At 47.7% G+C, this 27694-nt stretch overlaps 1 protein-coding gene across 1 annotated transcript in view; it reads right to left on the reverse strand.

The window, feature by feature from the left end:
- The window catches only part of VSX2 (visual system homeobox 2), a 21064-nt gene extending 3167 nt beyond the window's left edge, over positions 1 to 17897 (reverse strand). Inside the window, exons 1-3 of the mRNA XM_006884684.1 lie at positions 17528 to 17897; positions 16245 to 16329; positions 11885 to 12008 (exon numbers count right to left, since the gene is read on the reverse strand). Of these exons, the coding sequence (XP_006884746.1) occupies positions 11885 to 12008; positions 16245 to 16329; positions 17528 to 17897 (579 nt within the window). The remainder of the gene's footprint in view (positions 1 to 11884; positions 12009 to 16244; positions 16330 to 17527) is intronic.
- Between the last annotated feature and the right edge of the window lie 9797 nt (positions 17898 to 27694).

The raw sequence follows: 27694 nt of genomic DNA on the forward strand, positions 1-27694 counted from the left end.
GTCACAGAAGCGCCCAGTGGGCAGTGAGAAGACTGCACTCCTTTAAATGGACCCAAACGATTGAAATCCTGTCTTGACAATTCTTCATTTAACTAGGAATCTCCATGTATGGATGGCCTCTCCAGATCTTGGGGAACGCCTCCCCCGGTCCACGTGCATTTTACCACTTTGTTACATCTGGGGTCTTCCTGGGGCTCAGAGGCAAATAAATGCCAAAGGCCTCCCCCTGGACTGGGCCGAGATGGCCCCGAGTGACGAAAAACACTCATTGCCAAAACCTACTCACAGCTGGTTTTCAGAGGCTGTAAAATCGCACGAGAGGAGATCACCCATCTTCATTCTGTGGAGCTGCTGGGGCGTTCGAACCGCCAAGGACGCACCGCCTTCTGGTTAGAAGCGCGAAAGGTCACTAAAGGCTACTGAGGAGACCTGGCAGAGAGTCCATAATAGTGTCAGGCCGCTATCTGAAAGAAGTTCCAATCCACCAGCGGCTCTAGGGGGTGGGGGGGAAAGAGGGGCATTCTCTTACTGTAAAGACGTTCAGGTTCAAAACCTAATGAGGGTCGCTATGAGGCAGAATGACTCCACTGGCAGCTACAGAAGACTAATGTCCTGGATGGTGCAAATGGTTTGCGCTGGATTGCTAATCTAAAGGTTAGCAGCAGTGGGGGGTTCACTCAACAGTGTGGTGGTGCACTGCAATCCCAGAGGCGCATGGCTCGAATCCACCAGATGCTCTGCCGGGAAAGGAGGGACAATCTCCTCCTGTACCAGTCAGATCTGATTTGACGGTACACAGACACACAAAATAATAATAAAAAAAATAAAAAATTTAAAAACAAACAAACAAAAAAACAGTGTGGTGGAAGAAGGCCTGGCAATCTGTGGCCAGAAGAAGCAAAACCTGTGGCAGTTGTGTTCTGTAATCTAAGAAGTCGGAATGAATTGAAATGAAGTTCACATTAGTGGCTGCCCTCTGCACATGAACTCCGGCCTTAGACCTGGGTGGGTTCTCCTGTTCCAGTCTCCCTCCCATTCTTTCTCTAAAAGTACCCAGTTGTCTCAACCAAGCTGCCTTCTCCCCCCCACCCCCATCCCCTGAAACCCTGAAAGGACCAATCCATATGAAGTTATTACTTCTACTTGCTCATCTCTCAGAGAAGATAGCAAAGTAGGAAGCCCCTGGTGATGGAATTCCTAGCACCAGGTCATGGCCACAGAAGACTGGGAAAGTTTCCTTTATGACTGTAATCTAGGCATCTGCTTTGAGGCCAAGGAAGGCCTGACCTGCTTGAATACAATGCATTACAAAACCACAGGGCAATAACCCTTTAACTGGTACCAGCTGGTGGGACTTGAGAGTGTCTTGGATTTTAGAAAAGATATGAGATGCATAGCCTCAGCACCCTACCTACACCTCAACACTCAGTGCAGCAGCACCTCCTAATCCAATCCCTTGGCAAAATGGATATGTGATGCACACTCAAAGGGCTAGAGTAGAAGGTCAGGTAAGGTTTTTGCAGCCAACTGAATTCTGAGGTCAAGTTTAGGAAAGAGCTTTCCATTCAGCTTGGCTTAATAGTAAAGGGAGCTCTGCTGGCCTACTGGTAAGAAGCTACAATCCCAAAGGCTCAGGTTCTAACCCCCCAGTTGCTTTGTAGGAGAAGGATGGGCAGTCTCTTCCCATGAGATTTATTACCTCTGAAAACCCACCGGAGGGTCAGCGATGAGTTGGTTCTGACTTGACGGCACATATCAACAACAAAGAAGGACTGTGGAGAAGACAAAGATGCCCTGACTGACCCCCATGGTTGACGGAAGAGGTGCATAGCTTTTTCATGGAAGTCGAGGGTGCTTCCAGATGGGAGCACCATCTTTACTGGAAACCTAAGGAAAAATCTCTCCCAAAGGCGGATTGTTCAAATTGACCAGATGCTCAGCTTGAGAAAGAGGCGCAGTCTCCTCCTGTGCCAATCGGATCCAATTCGATGGGACAGAACAATGACAACAAAAAGAAGAACATGAAAAATCTCAGGGTGGTACAAAGTGTTAGCGAGCAGTAATCAGACCTGGTGTGCTTGGAGGCACCGCAGAAGAAAGGTGTGGTGACCTCGTTCCTAAACAATGAGCCGCTGAAAACCCCATGGGTGACAGTTCTACCCTGACACACATTGGTGTCTATTCAAGAGCAAAAGGTAAAAAGAAGGACATAGATTCAGATTATCCCTGGGACCCATAAGTAGAATAATTTTCCTGGGTCTTCTAACTTGAACAGCCTGCAGATCAGATTGTTGCTTCACCTACACTCTCTCAAGGGAGCTACTTGTTGGTCATTTAGACTGAATCATCGGGCCCTCAGTTATGGGCTCCCAGAATGCCTGGCTCTCTGGGAAGACCAGATGCTGCTCCAATTTACAGAGGAGACCTGGAAAGCCAAAACAATATCTTTTTAGGAGAGTTGGCAGGGAAGCAGAAGCCGTATTACCTTGGAGGAAAGTAGGCAAGGGATTGAATTTTAACCAAGCTTTAGATTTACCTTTCACTCCCCTTTCTAGAAGCACCTGCAGTGTACTGAGGTTGCTCGTCCTGAACTGGAATTTCTGCCTCTGATAGTGATTGCTGTGTGATCTTTGATAAATTACTCGATTTCTCTTAGTCTCTTCAAAGAGAAAATTAGAAAATCTACTTCTTAATGTTGGTTTGGGAATGAAGTGATTAAATAAGTACAAGGATCCCAAAACAGTGCTTGTCACTCAGAACGCTATAAATACTCATTATTATTATTTCAGTGGAAATACAAAAAATCAGGGAGATTTGCACAGAAGAGAGGTTAATCAATGTCATTAGCTGATCCTCAGGCCTCTACTTTACCAAGGCTGGCGTGACTTAATAATAATAATAATGCCAGGAGAGAAATGAACTAAAGAACTAAATTCCAGACTGTACTATTTTAGTATAGACAATCTCTGTTGTTGTTGTTGTTAAGTGCCATCACATTGAGTACAGCTCATAGCACTCCTATGAACAACAGATCTGACCACTGTCTTAATCCTATGCCACCCACACAATCTCTGACACACTCTGTCAAGCCCATTGCCGCAGTCACCGTGTCAACCTACCCGGCTGAGAGGCTTCCTTTCACTGCCCCTCCACCTTTGCAAGCATGATGTCCATCTCCGAGGAATACCCTCTTCTATCAAGATGCCCAAAATATGTTAGACGAAGCTTCATCATCTTTGCCTCCAAGGAGCACTCTGGCTACACCTTCTCTAAGATATATCTGTTTGTTTTTTTCATGGGAAATTCAGCACTCTTCTCCAACACCATGGTTCAAAGGCATTGATTCTTCTGTAGTTGTACATTAAACTGAACCTAATCCATAGCAACCTTGTAGAACAGGGTAGAACTGTCACAGAGGGTTTCCTGGGCTCCAATCTTTAGTTGTTGTTGAGAATATATATGGCAAGCATACCCTAATTCAATAGTTTCTACATGTGTCATTTAGTGACACTGATTATGTTCTTTGAGTTATACAGCTATCCTCACCCTCTTTTTCTGAGTTGTTCTTCTCCACTAAAGTACCTTCATTGCCCCCTAAAGTTCCCTTTAAAAACTTTAATCCTAAGTCCTTAATCTTTCAAATTGTCATTATCAAGTTGATCCCATTTATAGATAGCTCTTAACAGAGTATAATGCTCAAAGTAGACAATACCATTAAACATTTAATAATACTTAAGCAAATTAGCCTCTGGTTTTAAGAAGACCTCCAAGGATTTTTTTTAAAAATATATATTTAAAGTTTGAAGATTATCCCAGGGCAATTGTCTTAGGGGTTCCTGTGACTTTCATGACTCCAAGAAGTTTGGATCCCACAAGAATTTTTAATTTTGTTCTGCATTTTCCTCCTGTTGATCAGGACTCCTTTACAGACTTTTGACCAAAATATTCTGTCACGGCAACTAGGTACTATCGAATTTTTCTGGTCTCATGGCAAAGGAGGCAGTTGTTAACAGAGGGAATTAGCTACATACACTATATTCTCTATTTTTTTACTCTCCTTCTTCTTATGTGGTCCCAGGTATATAGACCAATTGTCATGCTAGGCTCTAATCTTTGTGAAGACAAACTGCCAAGTCTTTTATGAATTGGCTGGCTGGTGGCCTTGAACCAAACAGCCAAACACTTAACCACTGTATCACCAGAGCTGCTAGACAGACTCAAATTATCTCTCTCTAGGCATCTAAAGGACCAAACAGATGCCCTTGACATTCTGCCCACATCTGTAGTGTTTTCCAGGCACTTGATGCTCAAGTGAAAAAAGAGGTCCTTGCAGGGCTCAGCACTCCCTGCCGACCGGCTGTGATGTGGAAGTTAGAGGATCTAGGCTCTAACTCTGTCTCCAACTACCTGGGTGCATTTCTCATCCTTTTCGTGCTTCTGGTTCCCATCTGCCAGGGGATACCATCTCCACACACGTGTGGTGTGAAATGAAATAAAACAGTACGTGGGAACTGCCTGGCACATACTCGCTGCCATGGAATCAATTCTGGCTCATTCAGACTCAACAAGTTCCCAAGGCTGTAAATCTTAACAGGAGATGGTTGTGCATCTTTCTCTCACAGAGAAGCTGGTGGCTTTGAACTGCAGGCTGTTGGGTTAATAGCACTGCATGCCATGCTTTATGCTGTCAGAGCACCTGGTATGGCATAGAGTAAAACTGAAACCAAACTGGCTGCTTCTGGTGACTCCACATGTTGCAGCGTAGAGCTGTGCTTCTCAGGACTTGTGATCTTTTGGAAGCAGATCACCAGACCTTGCTTCCAAGGTGCCTCTGGGTTGGTCTGACCTGCCAACCCAGTCTTTCCATTACTAGACAAATTTAACCCCTAGCATTACTCTTGCTTGCTGAAAGTGAGGATGATTTGAAGCACTTGTTGCAGAAGATAAAGGAATGCAGCCTTAAGTATGGATTGTGTCTCATTATCAAGAAAACAAAGATTCTTACCACTGGATCAATAGGCAGTGTCATGATGGATGGAGAGGAAATTGAAACTGTCAACAGCTTCATCTTGCTTGGATCCACAATTAACACTCTTGGTAAGAGCAGTCAGGAAATAAGGAGATGCATTGCACTGGGAAAAATCTGCAGTTAGGGACCTTTCCAAATTATTGAGGAGTAGTGATGTCAGTTTGAGGACTAAGGTGTGTCTGATTCAGGCCGTGGTCTTTCCAATTACTAGCTATGCATCTGAGACTTGGATAATGAGTAAGGATGAGAGACAAAGAATTTGTGCCTTTGAGCTGTGGTGTTGGAGAAGAGCACTGAACATTCCATGGATGGCCAGGAAAATGAATAGATATGTCTTGGAGAGAGTACAGCTGGGAAGGGTGGAGGGTTGGCGAAGGAGAGGAAGACCCTCAAGCAGGTGGATTGACAGGTTGACTGCTGCAATGGGCTCTTGTGTTTCAGGAAGTGTGAGGACGGCACAGGACAGGAGTAGGTTCAGATCTTTTGTTTATAGGGTCACTATGAATTGTACTCAACTTGATGGCACCTAACAACAACATTACCCAGGGATCCTAGCGCAGACCATGAGGTGGGAAATGTTGGCATGATACTTGAGCTCTGTTGACAGATGTGTAATGAGATGAATCTTTATCATTAAATGCTCTGTGTTTGTGACATAAAACCAGGCCCTGCCATCTCCCACTTTTGTGATGACTTTTTCCCACTTGGTTCTGCTAGGCCCACAACATCCTTTCAGTCCCACCCTCACTGGCTTTCCTGACTGTCCACCCTCTTGGGCTCTTCAGGCAAGCCTGCATGCAGGCCACGGGGAGGACAGAGCCTGCCTTACACCTCCCAACTCCGAGTCCTGGAGAAAAGGCCCATATGCTATCCCCACTGGTTGACAAAGATCGTCAGATCTATTTAAGATCTACCAGGTTGGGAAGAGCCTAGGTATCCTGGCACCTTTCCCTTCAGAGGTGGTATCCCTGGGGCACTTAGGAAACCCACATAGGATGCCTCTGGCTGCCACCAGCTCATCTGACAGGTGCCTCCACAGAACGACAGGTGGGACCCAGAGAAGGGAGCCCTGCTGGGACTTGCTCCTTCACCATGTCAGTGACCAGGGGGAGGCCTGTGGCTGTATGTAACAGCTTCTCTTGACTCTGCACCATCAGTTAGTTCCCATCAGCTTTGCGTTCCCACAGACAGCATGCCCGTGAGGCCCCCAGGATCCCTCCCTAAAGGAGACACTGCCTGAAAGGTGCCCTTTGCCCACAGCGCTTACTGAGAGACCCTAAATCTCCCCCTCCCGTCTTAACCACATCCCATCCGGCCCAGCTCTGCCCTCCATGTGGCAGCTTCCATCCTCCCCTCTGGCTGGAAGCTGATTAATTTGGGCTCATTGCGCGCATGATTTAATGACTTCACACTCCAAACGCACTCAGCACTTCTGACACCATTTTTCAGAGCAAAATCTCCAGCTCCAGTCGCAGGCTCAGACAAGCCCAGCTGCACCTCCGATGGCCACGAGGGGGCAGCTCTGCCCGGGCTTTCAGGCCGCTCCGACAGCCTCTTCCCCTGCACACTGGACGGCTCAATTAGCAACCTCTTCCACACTAGCCCAGCTCGCTCACGTCCGACAGAACATCCACCCAGAGCTTCTGACCCAATTTAACACCGGAGTGCTTTAAAAACATGCAAATGCCAAGGCTCCACCCCAAACCAATGAGATCAGAATCACTGGGTGTGGGAGCCCAGAGCTGGCATTTTAAAAAGCTGCGTTACTTTAAAAAGTAACGTCCCCAGGCTGAGCCACCCTGCAAATCCTTTCCTGCCTTTGCCCCTATCGCCTAGATCCTGGAACACAGGCCCCTAATATATTACACCCAGACATAGACAAGGGCCACTTTAAAAAGCACGTAGTTATGAAAGCCTAACTTTTCTGTAAACTTTGGTTAAAAATCACAATAAACACTTTAAAAAAAAAAAGGTGTGAAGCTGAGCAGTGCCAGTCAGAATCTGATTCTCAACTCACACATCAATCAACTCAGCTTCTATGTGTGGGGGTGAGAGGTGAGCTCCATTTGTTCAGCCCATGGCGTATCGCTGTAATGTTTGCATTTTTATAACAAATGGCAACTTTTGTCAGAAAAATCACATAAGCAGAAAATTGAGTACATCTCATTACTACATACACCCACACCCACACCCACACACCACAGACTAGCATCCCACAGGGGCTTATAGGAGGACATATTCTAACCTTACTTTCTGGGGACAGTAAGAGAATAATGTGCCCAAGCCTGGCATGGAGATACCAAGTTACATCTTCCCCCCGCCCCCATTTGCCTCAGCCCAGACAGATGTAGGACGAGGAAGTGTTGACCCAAAGCACAAAGGCAGAGGAAGTTACTGATGGACGAGGCCCATCCTTGTGGATTTTGGCATTCATTCTGGTTCCCTTAGACTGGCCTGCATAGCTATCTCATGCAAGGGGAGAGCACTGGGCTTGAACCTCCTACCAAGACTTGCATCACCTCCTAGCCACTAGGTTTTCTCATCTAGAATGTCAGGCGAAGACTAGCATCTCATTCCTCTGGTGGTTGTGAAGATTAAATGCATGAAGATTACATAAATACATTAAAAATGAAGAAAGATTTTACCATCTGTGACAACACTAAGCATTTAATAAATGTAAAGAAGAACAATACCAGACAGCACTGGTGGCCTAGGGGCAAGAAATTGTGGTGCCAGCCCTATGATGTTGTTATATGCTGCTGTGTCGCTTGTGACTCATAGTGACCCTATGTACAACAGCCCTAAACCCTGCTCTATTCTGTGCCAGTCGCATTGCCTCTGACACTCCCATCCCGATTACCCCAGTCACTGAATCAGTCCACCTCATAGAGGGTCTAAGATAGGTGGTTCAGATCCACCAGCTGCTCCTGGAGAGAAAGATACACAATCTCTTTCCACTCAATTTACAATCTCTGAAAACTGCTGGAAGATCAGCTAAGAATCTGTTCTGACTTAATAGCACCAATTAATAATATTTCATTAAAGTAGAATTTCTTAAGTAGTATGTTACAAATGGATAAAGGCTCAGAACTGGGTTTGCTGGTAATGAAACAGGCTAGAAGTCAGTGAGTCTGAGTTTTCATGTCTGTACTACTGGTACACATTAGCTATTAGGTGCTTGGCCTCAGATGTGTCTGGCTGTTTATGTGGATTGGCCCAGCAATGGCACGTGTCCCAGATGTCCACCTGGACTGTCACACCCCATCTGCCCTGCACCCTCACCGGACCAGTGCCAGCCCAGATGTCTGGTGTGAGGTGGTTCCTCCCTGGGAGGCCTCCTGCCCTGCCTTTCTCAAAGAAGCAGCTGAGATGCAGGGATGGGAAGGGGCCTGGCCTTCACTACAACTGGTGAGTGTCAGAGTCATCCCTGACATTCAGTGCACTTTAGGAATTTACACACACACACACACACACACACACACACACACACACACACATTCCTGGCTGAAAGCTGGGAGAGAGGAGGGGCTGACTCTGGAATAGCAACTTTTCCGTTTTCAATGCCTTTTTCCCATTTAAAGGAACATACCAAGAGACAGGGCAGCAATACAGTGAAAGAGGTGCTCCAGAATCTAGAGGGATTTAAATTTGAATCCTTGCCCTACCTGGCATTACTATTCTGTGCCTCACATTCCTTATCTGTAAAATGGGGATAATAATGGGGATCATTAGGTGCTTTAGCATATTCTTTGGAAAACATGCACAAACTATTTCTAGAAGGAAACAGAAACAAATGGTTACCACCAGAAGGGTGAATTAGGGTAGGGAAACAAACTTTTCACCCTTTTAAACTCAGGTACATAAATTCTCCCATTTGAGAATATTTTTTTAAATGACTGGACTGTTACTGTCTTTTTGTTTTGCTTTTTTAGAACAGTGCTGGGAAGTCAACAAATAAAGATTGGCTTTCCTTATAAAGAAGGTTTGAACACTTGAGATTCCCCCTGTAATACCTCAAATAGCCTCTGTTTGCTGCCTCTCTTCAAATCAAAGGCTTCAGACACAAGAGGCAGAAGCTGAAAGGGTGAATATTGCATTGAGACCTGGATTAGAATCCTGCGTCCCTCACTTGCTATCTGCACAATCCTAGATAAATGGCTTAGCCTCAGTATCCTTGGTTATAGAAGGAGACTAAACCCAAACTGAAGTATAGGATTTCATGAGTTAGGAGCTGAAACCTAGCAATCACCTGCCACGATTGACTCATTGCAACCAAAACAAGGGGCAGGTGTCACTATCATTCCCATTTTATAGATATGGGATTGAGGCTTTGAGTGGTTAAGTAACCAGGTCAGAGTTAGTCAACTGGTAATGGTGAGACCGGTATGTGAACTCAGACACTCTGGCTTCACAGCCCATGTCTCAAACCATTTCCTAGCCCTTCCTCTCCCGTGCATGCCACCTGTCTAGAAGAATATCTAGTATGTGGGACATGTTTTTAAAATGACAACTGTGGTTATTGTGGTTACATTTAGATGTTTAGGAAAACACTTTGGGACATGATGCCTTTACAATACATAAACACTTTTTGGGGGCAGAATTTAGTCAGAGAACCATGCCATGTTCAAGGGGTTAAAGATTTCTCACCTCCTTTCTATTGTATCACAAACCCTACAGCCAGCCCTCACGACAATTAAAATTCCTGTCCTGCATGCCTAGCCCCTCCACACAGATTGTGGTAGCCGCAGCCGTCACCCCACAGACAACGCCCGGGCTGCCTACAGAAGCTTGGCGTCCACCAGCTGAGGTAACACGGTGCAGTGACCATTCCAGCTGAGAGAGAGCCTTCCCCAAGTCCTGACTCAACAGGCTCCAAATGTCTCCACCCTCCACCTCCACAGCGAAACAGATTTTAGGACAGCTCTCAGCAAGGGACAAGCTGTTCCTTCTTACTGGTCAATAGTGCAAACGTGGACCCTGCCAACAGGAGAGTTTGTCAGTGCTACTCCGCCCCCCCCTCCAGTCCCCTTAATGATCAACTTTATGCTAACGAGTAAGCACCCCACAGGGACCAGAGTGGGCCTTGGCTTACACGAATCACAAACACCCACACTTTGGAACCACCCCTTAGCTCTCACCGGAGCTCAGCTTGAGGGAGGGGATGGATCTTGGCCACCATGGATAATGCACCAAACAGATAATCAGCTTATTAATAACTGAGCTTATTATTAGTGACAATGTCAAAAGCCATGAGTTAAAATTCACTTTCCAGGGGAGATCACCCTTCTGCAAAGGCAACACAGGACCTTGTTTCCCAATTTCTGGTTCTCCAGCAAGAGACTGCAAAGCAACTCAAATACCTAGATTAGTTCTTCACCAGGTGCCCTCCACAATCCCAACATACACACCCTACACCAGGAGACACAAAGGCTATCGGGGAGCAGAGGGGGTTTCAGGAAGCAAGGACTCTACCTCCCACCCCTATTTCCCAGCCTCTAAAGCCACAGTGGCTATAACACTGGGCTCCAGCACATCATGAGGATGGCACAGGACAGAAGGTTCAGATCTGTTCTTCAGTGTCGTTATGTGTCATAGTCATCTTGATGGCTACTGACAACAAAACAGCAAAGTGAGCTACTACGTGGACTGCTCAGGTGGCTGGGACAGCTTCCACTTCAGGCTGAGACCATCTCTGACCCCAGATCTCTGCACAGGGTCTCCTGTCCCACTTCACTTCTGTCTCAGGGAGGCCCCGTTGCTCTGTGGGGAAGGATGGGCAGTCTCCTCCAGTGTGACTTCCTGCCTCTGAAAACCTGCTGGAGGGTCAGCCATGGGTCGGTTCTGACTCAACAGCACATGACAGCAACTCACAAAGTCGGGGGCTCTGGTGGCTTGGTGATAAGGAATGGTGCTGCCAATGCAAAGGTACATGGTTTGAGTCCACCAGCTGCTCCATGGGAGAAAGATGGGCGGTCTCCTCCTTTGCAATTTACTGCCTCTGAAAACTCACTGAAGGGTCAGCTTCTGACTCGACAATACACAAAAACAACAACCTTGAAAGTCATCAGACTTTGTCTTCTCTCAGGCAAATTACAGATCAGCCCCACCCTTTTCCAAAAGAGAGGTTCTAGACTTGGAGAGGTCTTGCTGATGTTAAAAGGAGGCCCTGAGCTCACCACAACTGAGAATACCCCAGCCTTGATCATTGCCTGGCTGTGTCACCAAAATCCTCAGGAGAGGAGAGCCTGATGGGCCACCCCCATGAGCACACGTCCCAGGCCACGACCTGGGCCACATCAGGGGTCAGGCCTGGGAGAAAGGAAGGAGCAGCAGCGAGGCCATGGCCAGTGGCTACATGGTTATCAGGAGAGGAAGGCACCTTGGGTGGATGGAGGTGGTGGAGAGTAGGAAGGGAGAGGCAGCATCTTCCTCTTTGGGAGGTGGAGGGAAGTGAAGTAGCCTGTGGGCAGTGTTAGAATTTCCCTCACAATAGTCATCCTCAGAGGGCCAGGGTCACCTCTGGGCTTGTGGCAGTCATTTAGCTGGACCTAGGGGACACCCATCATGCAATAACGTGCCCAGAACTCAGAAGTCACCCAGCCCTCCTTCTTCCTCTCACCCTCGACTCCATCAAGGGCTGTCTGGAGTGCATGGCCTTTGCTGGACCAGCATTTGGGCTATAGCTGCCAAGCCTCTTGTCCTTCTTCACATGGCCGGTGTGTAGCTAATTCCTGTCATTTCAGGTGATCTGTTCTTCAGGTGAACATGATCACAGGCCATAATGTCCTCATGGCAGAGGTGACAGAGTGTCCCCAGGAGTGGGGGAGAAGAGTAGGGAGGGCTCGGGCTCAGTACCTGTATCCTGTCCTCTGGCAGCTCTGTCTTCATGGCCAGCATCTCGCGGGCATAGACGTCTGGGTAGTGGGCCTCGTTGAATGCCTTCTCCAGCTCCTCTAGTTGGTAGGAGGTAAAGATTGTCCTGAGGGGAGAAAAACCAGACACTCAAGACCCCAGAGACTGAAAGCACCTGCTGCAAAGAGGATAGATGGCTCCTCCCCTGTGCCCGTGCTGGCTCAGCATTGTTCTCTCTCTCTCTCTCTATCTCTATCTCTCTCCCTCTCCCTCTCCCTCTCCCTCGCTCTCTCTCTCTCCTATGCATATATTTGCCACATACTCTCACAGTTTAATTCTCTATATTCTTTTTTCATTGAATGCTGAAGTTCCCCACTAACCTCCCTGAATGATTTTCCACATTTGGAATCTTTCTGGGGGTGTTCCGGGGAAAGGAGCATTCAGGGATAGCGCTGATCCAGCAAATAGATGTTCTAGTTCTCTGGGACTGCTTCCTGGGCTCCCCTTATAGACACTAAAGGGGATTTTTTTAAACTGCCCTCCAAAATAACAATTAAAAAAAGCAAAAAAGTTGTACTCCAGGTTCCAAGACTGACTAGAAAGTCAAACAGAGCTGCAGTGTCAGGGTGTGCCGAAGTGAGACAAATGGGTCACCCAGCCCCTCAACCCACCCCACAGCTCCAGCTCTGTTCACCCACATTTCCCTGCTGTCCCCTAGACCCCCAGCTCCCTAGAGGCTCCCTCAGGTTCTTCTCCCTGCTCCCCCCACAGGTGGAAAGGCCAGGGCCATCTTCTAACCACCTCACACAGGCTCAGCCCCTGTGCACTTGTCCATTTCCGGTCACCCTAAGAGGCTGAGTGAACTGCCCCCCTCACTCTCTGCCCCCTAGTCCTGACCCCAGCATAGCTCGTATGGATCTTCTGTGAGTCACACATAGCTTAAAAACCCTGGTGAAAGCTGCATTCTCTCCCCTCGGGAAAACACACACAAGTGAAAACATTCTAACATATTACAGAACTTTTTTTTTCCAGGACAAGACAGTTCTGCTCATAGGCTTCCTTTATGGAATAAACACGGACGACACAATTGCAAATAAGAACTCTTTCTCAGAGCTTCATTTTATCAGGTTCTGGTGACTTTTCCTCTAGACCTTCATCAACAAGCCAATGGGCAAACATTGTCCAGTTTCTACAAGCTGAATTGTATGCAGCCTGGACTTGGTGCCCTGGAATCCAGAACACAGGAGTTCGGACTCCCCATCTCCCCCGACACAATGGAAGAAGTACAAAATGAAGCTCACACAGCCCTCACTCCGGCGTCCACTTTAATATCCTGAGGAACTGTGCAAGAGGTATCTGAGGAAGAAGGATTCTGCTCTTCAGAGAAAATGGCCAGTTTGATTCTAAACCATTGACTCTGCTCTCTGAGGGAGGCATGGTGGCATCACCCACAGGGAGTCATGTGGCTAAGCCAAAAATGGTGCCTCTGCAGAGGTTCAAATCCACCAAGTGGCCCCATGAGAGGAAGGTGGGCGCTCTCTTCCTGTGAGATTGACAGACTCTGAAAATCCACTGATGGCTCAGCTACAAGTTAGTGTCTACTCAGTAACAATGATGTGGGGGTTTGGTTTTGTTTTATCATGGTTTGTTTTGTTCTTGGGTGTAAGGCAAACCCTTTGCCATGGAGTTGCTTTCAGCACATAGGGATGCCGTAGGGCAGAGCTGAACTGCCCCTGGGTCTCCAAGGCTGTAAAACTTTATGAAAGCAGGGGACCTGAAAAGATGGGGTGGTAGTGGGCATAGATCAATGGTGACTGGTTTTATAAAACACAATGTATGGGAATGATCACATGAAAGACAATGTGAATGAAGAAATGTGTGAAACACAATGTATATAAGTGAAACACAATATGTATTAACTTTGCATGCGAGTCAATATAAAATTATAAAAAATATGGAAAACCCTTTCTGAAAGCAGACTGCCATTATCTGGGCTTCAAACAGCCAGCCACTGAACCACCAGGGTTCCCTGCTTATATTTGTTGTTCTTGTTGTTGTTGTTGTTAGGTGCCATACAACTCATAGTGACCCTATGAACAACAGCTCTGAACCCTGTTTTATCAATCACAGAGAATCAACTGTTCAGAACTTTGAAGATCTGCTGTGTTCTCTTCTCTTCTGTCCCTGAACTTGATGGTGGGAGGGTGAGGAGAGTGCACACATCCTCCCCCCTCACGAATGATCCCAAAGTGGAAGTCTTTGCCAAAGGTAGGGCACTGCACAGGGAGTGTGGCTAAGGTGGGAAGCTGATTAGAAGTCTTTTAGGATCCGTCAGGCCCCTGCATCTGTCTGGGAATGGTCACCATCAACAAAAGGACAAATCCCCCCACCTTCTTCTAATTCCACTTGAAGAGCTGATGCACTGTGGATGCTTACTGTTTCCAGGGAGCCTGCCCCTAGCCCCACACACAGTCCCAATGCTGCCCCTGGTGGGACTCAGGACCCCAGAACTCAGGACTCCAGTCTCCAGGAGCACCGTGCCTGAGAGGAGCTGAGCTTTCCGGGGAAAGGGGAGGAAAACCCCAAGGCTCAGTGCTCATGCTGCTCCAAGCCACCCTAGCTCCCACTACAACCTCTGCCAGGCAGGATTGTGTCTGAGGAGATAAAGACCTGTTCATCTCACACCCCCTGATTCTAGGCCTTTTACCCCAAATTCTCACATAAGCGATCAGAAAAACACATTCCCTCTCCCCCAATTAAAACGGTATCTCGCCATCGGTCACCCTTCCCCTCTATCCATTTATCTGCTCTGCTTCCTTCGTGCACCAGATAAAAACCAGAAACCTAAGGTTTCTCTTAAGTTTGCAAATCGCTGTCATGTCTCACCAGGAACCCGCTAAAGTTCCCCAAAGGCATTCTCAACAGCGGAGCAAGGAGCAAGCAAGCGTGGGGCTACAAACAGCGAACAGGCCACAAACAGGACACAGCCAGGACTGGCCGAAGTGGAAACACTGCTCCTGCAGTCAGAAGCATCTTGTGGGAACACTCCACCAGGCCCAGGATGAACCTGCCCCAAAGCAGTTCCGTCTGCCCCTCCTCCACTACAGCCTCTCCCTGCTTGGGGCACCTGACAGGACACCCCTCCCCAAGACAGCACTGAGGGGTGTGTAGATATTTTAACGAATATTCGTTGAATAAATGAGTTCATGAATGTTTTCGTTTTGTTTTTAAATAGGCTCAAGATCAGAGCCGACTTAAAAACAAGCAAACAAGTCTCTCTTTAAAACAAAAACCATCAGTTGCCCGGAGGAAATGACATGAAGTCAAGGAGAAAACAAGTTGACGTTCACTCTCCCTAAAGGCCACACCAGACGGCCCCCCGGGGAGACATGGGAGGGTCATTTTCAAAGATGGGGGCCAGGGGGAGAAGTTGAAGGGACTAGTAAAGCACTGAGAAGCTGGTGCAAAGAGGCCAAGAATCAGGTAGACAGGGGAGAGTGAGTTGGGGTGAGGAAGGGATCTGGGAAGCGTCGCCTTAGGGAATTGTCCTGAGAGGCGTGGGGACCCGTGGGCGCGCACCTGAACTGAGGTGGAAAAAGAGAAATGGAAAAGGAAGGGGAGGTGGGCGTTAGGACTGCCCTCAGGGGACACGATTTTTTTTTATTCTTCCGCCTTTATTTCCTAAATTCCCACAAGGACCCTGTGAAACAGACAGTGAAACAGACAGGAATGGGATGGCGGGGTGGTGGGAGCGGGGGTGGAATGGGAAATCGCTTCTTTTCCAAGCTCTCCTTCCTCACCGATAGAAAACTGCGTAATTAAAAATATTTTCAAAACTCTCTTGTGGTCTGTACCTCCAGTAGCCCACCCCACTCCGGCCAGTTTGCACCCTTCTCAACCCACCAGGGCGCAGACGTGGAAACGGAGGTTTGTGGATGGGAACAGAGATCCTCAAACAGAGACCCAACCAAGAGGAAATTTTCCATGAAAGCGGAATCCCGCTCGGGCTTTGGCAAGGGCGGGGAGAAGATGGGATGGGGATGGAGGCAGAAGGAATGGGACCTGCCGGGGATGGGGGTCTCGGCCAACGCCGGAATCCCGACTTTGGCTTCGGCAGGCCGGGTTGGTCCTTGCTTTTCTCTCGCAGACCCGAAGGGGCCTCATCATCCAACTCCCCTCTTCATCTTTCATCCTCGCTGGACACCAGGGCCCCGGCAGTTTTCCCCCAAACAACCGGGGTCTCCCCACACTGGAGAGCCCTGGGGCCTCAGGAAATGAGGTTCACGGAAAGGAGGGCCAAGCCCCGAGCCGGGGACGGAGGGACTAGATGGGTAGGAGTCAGAAAGCGCCGCGGGGGCCTTACCTGTGTCGCCGCTTCTTCCGCTTCTTGGTCTGGTTTAAAGCCGACTTGGACATTTTCCGGTCGCTGGAAGAAACATCTTCCGAATCTGAAAAGCAGGGGTACACACTTGCGGCGCCCCTGCCCGCTAGGGCCCCACTCCCGGCCCTCTCCGGGAGCAGCGGGGGCGCCCACTGTCACGCCGGGTGTCAGTCCCGGTCCTGAAGCCCAGACGAGCCGCACCCTCGGCGGCGCCCGAGTAGGAAGGTCTGGAACGGATTTCTTTGTAAGAGAGGCCAAGCCTGCAGCCCCTGGGGGCTGGAGCCTCTGCGGCGGGGCGCAGGCAGTTTCGAGCACAGGACCCTCGGGGGGCGCCCAGGGCAGAAAGTTGGCCCCAAGAAGCGGAACCCGGGCGCGAGGAGCTGCGTGCGGAGAAGGGCCGGGGCTCCCTGCGCAGCCCCACTCGCAGTGCACACAATGCGCCCCTGCTCGAGGCTGGAGAGCCTGGGGCGCCACTTTTCGTTGTCTCCCATCCCCGAATGAAAAAGAAAATGGAAACGAAAAAATCGGGGAAGATGTTAAACAAGAACAGAAGCCGAAGGGACCCTGCTGGCGGGGACGGAAGCCGGGAAAATGGCCTGGGGAGGGCGCGGTGGGGTCACTCAGGGGCCCCATCTGCCAGGCGCGGGACCCGATAGCCTGTGGCGCTGGCGGGGATCGGCTGCCGTCCGCTTGGGCTGCAGTGGTGGCCCAGGGTTGTGGGGGTGTAAAAGCAAAGCCTAGTTGACCAACGAATGGGATTTGAAATGGAGAAAAGGGAGGAAAAAAGAGGCAACTTTGGAGCCGGAGGCTGGGGCCGGAGCTGACAGCCGCTTGCCGGCCACCTGCGCGCAGCCGACTTGGGCTCCTGGCGCGCCGTCCTCCGGAGGCCGGGCCGCAGTGGAGCAGACGGGCCGGGGGCCTGCAGCCCCCCTGGAGCTCCGGCACCCCGTCTCCGACACCCTGCAGTCGGTACCATGTGGGGCCCCGGTGGGGCGCCGCGGCTGAGCCGGGCCTGAAGCGGAGACCGAGGGATGTGAGGCGGGAGGCAGCGCCGAGGCGAAGAGCGAGGGGCGCGCCGAGCATCCGCTGGCCCCTGCCAGAGCGCAAGAGCCCAGGCCCCGGGCGCGACTCTGCGGCCTGGGACGAACTTTTGCGCTCCGAGAAGGCCTGTGGGGCCCGCGCGGGCCGACGGCACTGGGGTCCCGGCTATCGCCCTCTCTCGCCCTCGGGTCAGGCCGCCGCACAGCCTCGCCCTCACCACCTACCCGAGCTAGCTGTCTGGCTGGTGTCCAGCGGTCCCGACGCTCTGCCTAGCGGCTGCAAGTGTACACTCTGCGGGTCAGACAGCACTTCCAGGAAGGTGGGCTGCGCGTAGAAGCCGGGGAGCCCCCCGGGCCCCAGCAGCCCCATGCCGCCCACTCCTGCTGGGCTGAGCACGGAGCGCGCCGTCAGCAAGTGCCCAGGGGCCAGGCTGTCGAGGGCGGCCCGCGGGTGCGAGCTGGGGGGCTCCTTGTTTAAGCCCAGGATCTCCTGGATGCCGAAGCCCGTGCACCTGGCCGGGGCGCCCCCCGAGGTGCTCTTGGCCACTGTCTCTGCTTTGGGCTTGCTCAGCGCTTCCCCGGCTTTCCCCGTCATCTCCTGGCTCTGTGGAGGCGCTGAGGCCGCAGGTCTTTGGCTCCCCCCACCCCCCCGTCGGGCTCCCCGCTTCGAGAAGTTGGTCCCAGGTGCCCCCTCCGGTGTCTAATGCTCTGGAGCCCCAAGGAGATTCCCCTTTTATCCAACCAGGCGGCAGCCCAAGTGGGGTCAGAGCTGAGCAGCCAATCACCGGGGCCAGGAGCGATTAGGAATTCCAAAAAGCCGGCGACTCCCGCCAAGCTCTGCGCCCTGGGGCCAGGGCACAGAGGTCCAGGCACCAGGTGGGCTTTACAGGAGCTCATGGGCAGGGGCCCCAGTGGTGAAGTGAGGCAGACACGGTTTTGAGCTGTGTCAGGAGGCAGGTAGCTTGGGATTCTGGACTGAGCCTGGCTGGGGATGACCATGGCTTGGCCAGACAGGTCCTTGAAAGAGAAGGGAGCACTGAGACTAGAGCCTGAGAGAGAGAGAGACTCCTTCCCGCCTTCAATTCCTTTGCAGGTCTGCAGGCTCAAATAGGCCTGAATATGAGCATGGAGCTTCATGTAGAAAGTGCAACGGCTGAGCGGCAGGTGTCCGGGTCTGTATGGTGGCACTAGGAAGAACAGAAAGGCCAGCAATTTAGATGGAAGACATGGAGCGAGAAGAAGGGAATTTCAAAGCCTGCCTCCTCATACAGTAGAAGGGCCTTGTCTTAGGGGGGGGGGTTCCTCTGGAGCCAAGTTAATACATAACCTTAACCTTCATAGGCCTGGTTATGAAGAGCCACTCCATAAATAATGATCCAATGAACAAATGGGCCAAAGGATGATGATGATGAAGATGAGTCCAGAGTCAGAAAGTGGAGGAGAAGTGGTATTTTCCAACAATCATAGGTGTCTGAACATCTTCCTAGAATGAATGTGAAGTGTGCTCAACTTCCATGGTAGGACGTCATTTATTCTCCCATCCATTCATTCAACCAATATATATGGAGCCCTTATGGAGCAATATATATGGAGCTGGGAGCTAGAGATTCTGCAGTGACTCAGAGAGAAGGCAAGAGTGCCTGTTGTAAGAGTTCACCAAGCAAACAGAATGAAGAGGACAAGAGAGGAGGGAGGTAATAATAAGGGGGCTTCCCTCTCTCTGCCCAGGAGGATGCAAAGTCCCTGGACCAACGGCTGAGCTCAAAATTGCACCTCAGCTGTGCACCCTTCTTGGGAGTCAGGGGATTGCCTTATCTTGGCATTTCTCTCCCCACTGTGGCCAGCGAAGAAGTAGGTTTCTAAGAAATGTTCCTTAAATGGAAAGTTCCCTGTGAGAGGACATAAAGGCAAGGATGATTGCAAAGGGCCAGGCAGCTGTAAACCCTCGAAGAGAGGGAACCTTCTCACCGCCAACACTGCCAGTGGGCCGGGGAGCCTCTGTGGTCTCCTCAGGGACAGAGAGGTAAGAGGAGGCCCCTGGAGGCCGCAGAACTGGGGTCTTAAAGGATTTTTGTGAGGAGGGTCTCCCCACTCTGGTCTGGTCCACATGAGGTCTAGAACTAGGCAGGGACGTTTTGCAGTGCAGGAGTGGCCTGGCAGAGATACACCGTTAACTGCTTACTCCACCATAATGCCATGTCTCCTGTGTACTTACGTTGTCCCAGCCTCTGGTCCTCAGGACAGCAGTGTTAGTAAGGCCAACATCCTACCAATCAAAGGCCTCATGATTCTTACCTGGAGGCAGATCCTTGGGTGTGTGCCATTTCAGTGGCACACTTCGCCTTGTTTGCTGTGGAGTTGGGGTCCAAGCAGTACTACACATACAGACAACAGTATGAAAGTTACCTCCTGGTTGTGTAAAACAGTGGCCTTGCCTGCCCAGTATGAATTTCGACTGGTACTTGATGGTGGTGGAAACTTAGGTTAATTAGAAAGGCTAGATAATTTTTCTCAAGTTTCCTTGTAAGCTCAGAGACCAGACTCTACTTCAGGTGAATTCAATGTTAAAAGCTGTTATTTCATTCTCTCTCTCCTCTAATCTTTAACTTTTTTTTAAAGAGGATACGAGAAGAGAAAGTAGTAGAAGGAGGCTTGGAACAGAACTGTCTTTAATCTCCGGTGAACCTTTTTCAATCAGCTCAAACTTCAACACGCGTCAGGTCAAAGCTGAAAGAACCAGCTGGCTGTCAGAAAGAGTACAGGACTGGAGTCTCCTTGACCATCAGTCTTTTTCTTTAAAAAAAAAATTTTTTTTAAAAAAACCCTTTCTCTTTTGTCTCTGTCCCCCCTCAGCCTCCTCTCCATGTCTGCCTTCCTTGGGAGAATGGATGGGGATGTTATGTTGATGGCATCTGTCATGTCCCTGACTTATCATGGGACAGTCACAATAAGCCAGGCGATGGGCAAGGACGTGAGTGATGGAAAAGCAGGCGTGTGAGTGATGGGAAGCTCAGTTCTTGCCAAGAGATGAGAATGAAAAATCTCTGGACTAAACCCCATGCCTGAAGCTGCCAGTTCCCCAACCCAGGGAGAGAGCTACCATTCTGCTCAAGAAAGGTGGCTGGAGTGGGGCAACCCCAGGTCCTCTGAGAGGTGCCCTGGGCAGAGGCTGCAGATGGAGAGGGCATCCTCATCAGTCCACAGCCAACTTCACCCTCAGACTGGAAGGCTGTCTCTGAGGTTTTGGGGTGTCATTGTTATTACTCCACAGAAGTCCATCTTGAACCATACCCAGCCTCATCACATTTGTAGACTGGCAGGGGAGCTGTACAGGGGAAGCTGTTGTATGTCATCGCCTCAGCTCCCTCTCACAGCAACCTCGCTCACGACAGAAGGAAGCCTTGCCTGACGTTCTGCACGTCTAGTCTCGCAACCCCTGCCGTGCTTCAGCACTCTGTGTCAATCCAAATCGTGGAGAGTCTTCCTCTTCTACGCTGACCCTGTACCTTTTCAAGCATATCATTCTGTGGGGACTAGTCCCTCTGAAGAACAATCCTGCAGAAGGTGAGATGAAGTCTCACTAAAGCAGAGACTCAATCAAGCTAGATGTGGGGGGCAGGAAGAAGAAGGGGGCTTTACTGTATTGCTTCAGTGGCATATTGTTTTTGTTATTGTTTTTGTTAGGAGCCTTCAGGTTGACTACAACTCACAGCAATCCTTTGCACAACAGATTGGAACCCTGTCCTATCCTCTGCCATCATCATGGCCTCAGCTATATTCAAGCCCATGTTGTAGGGCTAATCTATCCCTTGAGGGTTTTGCTCTCTTTCACTGACCTTTTTACCTTTCACAGTATGATGTCTTCCCCCAAGGACTGGCCCCTCCTGATACCATGCTCAAAGCATACGAGATGAAGTTTTACCATCCTTACCTCTAAGGAGCAACCTGGTTACATTTCCTCCAAGACAGATTAATTTGTTCTTTCGCCAGTTCATGGTCTATTTAGTACTCTTTTCCAACACCACAGTGCTCTTTGGAGGCAGGAATGATGAGGCTTCGCCTCACATACTTTGGGCATATTGCTAGGTGCTATTCTTTGGAGAGGGACATGATATTGGGAAGGGTGGAAGGTCGGCAAAGGAGAGGAAGACCCTCAACCGGGTGGATTGACACGGTGACTGCTGCAATGGGCTCTTATATGTCAGAAAGTGTGAGGATGGCGCAGGATAGAACAGGGTTCAGATCTTTCGTTCATAAGGTCATTAGGAGTCATACTCGACTCAACAGTACCTAACAACAACAACAAAGACCTCACAACACCACAATTCAATTGATTCTTCTTTCTTCCTAATTCATTGTCCAACTTCCAGATGCATGAGAAGCACCTGAAAATATGACTTGGATCAGGCACACTTTAGTCTTTAAAATGATATCCTTGCTTTTTAGCACTTAAGAGAAGTTCTTGGCAGCAGATTTTTCCAATGTCACATGTCTTTTGATTTCTTGACAGCTACTACAGTCTGATTGTGGTCAAGTAAAATTAAATCCTTGACAACTTCAATCTTTTCTCTTTCTAAGATAATATTGCTTATTGATCCAGTAGTGAAGATCTTTTTTCTTGATGTTAAGATGTTATCCATAGTGGAGGCGGTAGTCTTTGCTTTCTGCAGTAGTTTCTCAAGTCTTCTTCACTTTCTGCAAATAAGGTTGTATCATCTGCTTAACACAGTGGATGAGTCCTCCTCCATTCCTAATGCCATGTTCTTCTTCATAAAGCCCAGCTTCTTGAATTATTTTCTCAGCATACAGATTGAATAGGTATGGAGAAAGGATACAACACTGATGCACACCTTTCCTGATTTTAAACCATAAAGTAGTCTCTTGTTCTGCTTGGACAACAGCTTCTCTGTCTATGTGTAGGTTTCCCATGAACACTATTAACTGTTCTGGAATTCCCATTCTTCTCAATGCTAGTCATAATTTGCTATAATCCACAGTCAAAGGCCTTTGCATAATCAATATACACCCACAAGTAGACATCTTTCTGATATTCTCTGCTTTCCGTCAAGATCCTTCTGACTCCAGCAACGATATTCCTAGACAGCCTCTTTTGAACACATTTTTAATTTCTGGAAGTTCCCTGTTGATGTACTGTTCTAGCAATTTTTTTTGTGTGTTCCAGCATTTTAAAAAATAATCTTAACCAAGATTTTACTTGCATATGATATTAATGATCATGTCTAGTAATTGCCACATTTTGTTTTGTCATCTTTTTTAAAAATTTTTTTAATTTTTATTTTATTATTTGTTTGTGTGTGTGTGTGTGTACCATCAAATCAGATCTGACTGTTACAGGAGGAGATTGTCCCTCCTTCCCCGGCAGAGCATCTGGTGAATTCGAACCGTGCGCCTCTGGGATTGCAGTGCAGCTTCTTGCCACTAGGCCACCAGAGCTCCCCTTGTCATCTTTTTTGAAATGGGAAAAAAATTTGGGTTTCTTCTAGCCAATTGTTGGCCTAGAGGGGTGAACACGCCCAGGGCTGCATCTGTTTGTTGAAACATGTCAATGAATATTTTATCAATTCTTGGGTTGTATTTTTAAAAAATATGTAAAGCTTCACAAATTCACATTTCATCCTTGAACGGGACCATGCTAATCTTCTCTGTATCATTCCCATTTTAGTATATGTACTGCCAAGCGAGCATGGGGTCTTCTTTTTTGCCAATACCATTAGTGCATTTTGCACTTATTCCTTTGTTGCCATTGGTTCTTGATCACATGCTCCTTTTTGGTGTAATGACTGTATATTCCTTTCATCTTCTTTTGATGCTTCAGTTTTGCAGCTTGAGGCTTGACTTTATTCTTCAGTTCTTTCAGCTTCAGAAATTCTGAGCACATTCTTCCCTCTTGGTTTTCTAACTCCAGATCACATTTCATTGTTGTTGCTTTTTAATTATTAATTTTAAAGAACATTTACAGAGATTTTGGGTTTCCACTCATCCACTGAGCACATTTCATTTTAATACTTTCCTTTGTCTTCTCAAGCTCACGCGTGAAACCTTCTGTTCAAGCTATCTCCCTTCAGTATTCCTTCTTGTCTTGGTTTCCTTTTGTTCCAGTATAAGTTTCAGACTCTCTTCTGACATTTCATTGTTTTCTTTCTTCCCTGTCATTGTAATGTTTCATTTTGCTTTCTTCATGGATGATGTCCTTGATGTCATCTCACAACTTGTCTGATCTGGGACAATTAGTGCCCCAAGTGTCGAGAATATTCTTTTTTTTTTTTTTCAAGAATATTCTTGAGACTTTTTTTAAATCAAGTTGGGAAAGACTCAAGGTCATATACGAAAACAAGTTCTTGCATATTTATTTTAATATTTTTCAACTTCACTTTGAACTTGTACTTGATGGTGTGCTCCACAGTCAGTCCTTAACCTGGTTTTGACTGCTGATATTGAGCTTTTCTACTGTCTCTTTGCACAGATATAGTCAGTCTGTTTCCTGTGTAGTCCTCAGGTAAGGTCCAATGTACAGTAACTTCATATATATTTTTTAAAAAAAATATTCACAATAAACAAAAAATTGATTGTACAAAATTCTATCATGCAACCTCTAGCCTCGCTTCTGTCACTAAAGTCACATTATTGATCATTCCTTCTTGGTTTCCAATCTTTGTATTCCAGTCACCAATTATTATTAATGCATCATGATTGTGTGTTTCAGCACTTGTAGACTGAATAAGTTGATTGAAATCCTCTATTTATTAATCTTTGGCGTTAGTGGTTAGTGCATATATTTGAATAATAGATATATTAATCGGTCTTCATTGTATGTATATGGCTAGAAACCTATCATTTATGTTATCATACTTCAGTCCTTGGAGAAAGACACCATGTTTAGAAGGGGGAAGGGTCAGCACAGGAGAAGAGGACCCTGCATCAGATGGATTGATACCGTGCCTGTGCAATGGGATCAGGTGTGTCTTAGACGGTGAAGTTGGCTCAGGATTGAGCAAGATTCAGAGCCATTGTTCATAGGGTCGCTATGAGTCATACTCAACTCAAATGAACTTACCAACACCTTCAGTATAGATCTTGAAATGGTAATTTTGGGACAATGAATAGAACACCGTTCCTCTTTAATTTGTCATTCCTGGCATAGAAGATCATGTGATTGATTCAAAATGGCCAATACCACCCACATCAGCTCACTAAAACTCAGGGGTGTATTGCTTGGGTAAAAAAAAAAAAAAGTATTCCTGTTAATTTTGACTCGTGGCAACCTCCTGTAACTGAGCAGGTCTGTGCTCCAAGTTTTCTGTGACTGTGACCTTCAGAGGTACATTTTCAAGACTTTTTTCCAAGGAGTCTTTGGGTTAACTTGAACCCCCATTCTGTCTGTTAGCAGCTGATGGTGACAACTGTTTGACCACCCAGGGACTCCTGCTTCGTTGAGCCTGGATCCAAATCCTGGGTCAGCCACTTAATTGCTCTGTGATTTATAGCCAACCATTGAATTTCTCTTGACCTCAGTTACTTTACTTATAAAACAGCCTTATACTGGGGTTGTGAGTATCCATTGACCGCTGAGTTAGCACAAAGGCAAGGCTATGGACTCTAGGGTCAGACAACCTGCATTCAGTCCCCAACTCGGCTACATACTTGATGACCTTGAAAAACTACCCAACCTCTCTCTGTATCTCATTTCTCATCTGTGAAATAGGGATGATCCAGCCTCTGAAGATGTCATGACAATTTTAATTGCACAATACCGACAACAATGGCTGCTCTGCGATAAGGCTTAGGTGAATGTTCGTTCCTGTTGGCATGAAGGCAGACACTGTGGTTTCAACAAGACAGCCTTCGTGGAGTTTGGGCAAATAATTGAAGCAGGTAGTATTTTAAAAGCACTTCTGTATGATGGCCCGGCCCTTGGGAGCTCAATACACAGTGGCTCTTGCGTCTCTTATTAATGGGTGCCAGGCCCCTTATTTTATTTAATCTGCTCAACTTTTCTGAGAGGTCAGGAGTCCTGTCACGGTGCTACAAATAAAGCTCAGGAAGAGAGATTAAGAAAGGGGAAGGGCGCTGTTGACTCCCCCTCCTCCTCGGGGCTGACCATGTTTAATACTGATTGCAGCCAAATCATTCTCTCCTGTTAGCTGTTCCCAGAGTCACTACTCTGTTGTCAGCAACAATTTTAGGGGAGGGGGTTGGAGAATGCAGGGGAGAGAGAGGATCTGGGTTTGAATCAATAATCCCATTATGACTCTGTCACCCATGAATGTGTTTCATGTTTTAAAAATGCTCTTGTGTATTTTGGGCTCACCCCTGGGGGTAAACCTTATCTTTCTGTTGCGGCAGAAAGCTCTCCTGAGAGAATCTCAGCCTGTTCCAGCCCCAAAGGTCCTGCTCCTCGCTCCTCCCATCATCAGATTTGGGGCCAGATATTTGATTCCTTTTGTTCTGTAAAGAGGCAGATGCTGGGAGCAAAACACAATGGGTTTTGTGTTCTATTTAATGTACAAACTGGATATTTGTGAAGTTCAGACTTCCTGAAATTGTCTTATTGAATCCTACCCTGAAAGATGAGTTGTTGCTGTTGTTAAGTATCACTGAGTCAAGCATGATTCACAGCTACCCTATCAGCAACAGATCTGAACCCTGTCCTATCCTGTGCCTCCCTTACTTATCATCTCTCATATACTTGATGCCTTTGCTTCAGTCACTGTGTCAATCCATTTCATTAAGGATCTTGCTCTTCACTGACCCTCCATCTTTCCAAGCACGATGTCTTTTTCCAAGGAACAACATCTCATAACAACTTACTCAAAGTATGTGAGTCCTTGCCACTCAGGAGCACTCTAGCTGCACTTTCTCCAAGATGTATCTGTTTCTTCATTTGGCCGTCCATGAGGCATTCGGCACTCTTCTCCAACACCACAACTCAAAGGCATTGTCTATTCTTCTGTCATCCTTATTCACTGTCCAGCGCTCAGATGCATGGTAGGTGATTGAAAAGGCCATGGCTTGAATCAGCCACACCTTGGTCTTTAAGCTGATATACCACTGCTCTGTTGTACTTTGGAAAGATCCTTGAAAGCAGACTTACCCAATGCAATATATTTTTTTCGATTTCTTAACAAGGGTATTGACTGTGCATCCAAGCAAGATAAAATAGTTGACAATTTCAATCTTTTCTCCACCTATCATGATGTTGCCTATTGGCCCAGTGGTGAGGACTCTTGTTTTCTTGATATTGAGATGTAATCCATATTGTTGATCTTCTGCAACAGTGTCTCGAGTCCTCTTCACTTTCAGAAAGTAAAGTTGTGTCATCTTTGGAGCACACAGGTTGTTGATGACTCTTCCTCTAATCCTGATACCAAATTCCTCCTCATAAAGTCCATCTTCTTGAATAATTTTGTCAGCATAGAGATTGAACAGCTTTGGAGAAAGAACTCATGCATTTCTTGATTTTAAACCATACTCTGTTCAGACAACTTCTTGGTCTAGATATAGGTTTTTGTATAACCATTATTAAGTGTTCTGGAATTCCCATTGAGAAAGATGAGTGAATGAAGGAGTGATCCTCAGAGAGGCGAAGTCACTTCTAGCCTCCCTACACCATGCAACTGCTGAGGCTGAGCTAAGATTCAAACCTAGTTTCCTGAAGATAGAATCAGAGTCTCAAGCACAGGAGGGTCTAGGGGAGTAAATATGCCCAGAAGTGATTGAACCATCCTTCCCACAAAGTATGGGAGAGAACAAGGAAGGGGTACCAAGAGAGGCTGAGAAAGGATAGCAAGGTCAAAGTCAAGGTGAATCCTCAGAACCTAGAACTTCTCAGACCATCTTACCTCAAATATCTGGGTCTGGTTTCTTCTAGTTCTCCAAGGGGTGTTCTTTGGACTTTACCAAGAGGATCCTAAGGCTATAGGAGGAAAGGATTAGATTCTTGGTAATGACTCTAAGCCAGTCTTGCTGGAAGCTCTGCCAGCTGCCAGGTGCTACCTGTGGCTCACCTGAAGGTCTCACCCCACAGACCATCACCCACTGGAGTTGCGTTGCCTGGGAGCTCTCTCTACCCACCTCTCTCAGCCAGTGTTAACTCTTGCTTCACCTCTCACTGAAGAAGAAAACCACACAATGTGTTTTGTCTTCATCTTCTTCTTCCTGTGCTCACCCACAGGTGGGGTGGAAAGAAGCAAGGAGACCACCCTAGAGGCCTTACCTACAACCAGCTTGCTGGATGCCTCCATTTCCCCTTTAGTTTCAGATGACAACTACATCCCTGACTTCCAGAGAGGCCTTTGTTCAGTTTTATACTTGCAGAATTGTGCTAAAATAATTTGGTCATGTACACATGAAATTTATACATATTTATTATAT

Source organism: Elephantulus edwardii, unplaced genomic scaffold (genome assembly GCF_000299155.1).
Source record: "Elephantulus edwardii isolate Elephantulus edwardi_28Jun2011 unplaced genomic scaffold, EleEdw1.0 scaffold00037, whole genome shotgun sequence".
Taxonomy (NCBI): Eukaryota; Metazoa; Chordata; class Mammalia; order Macroscelidea; family Macroscelididae; genus Elephantulus; species Elephantulus edwardii.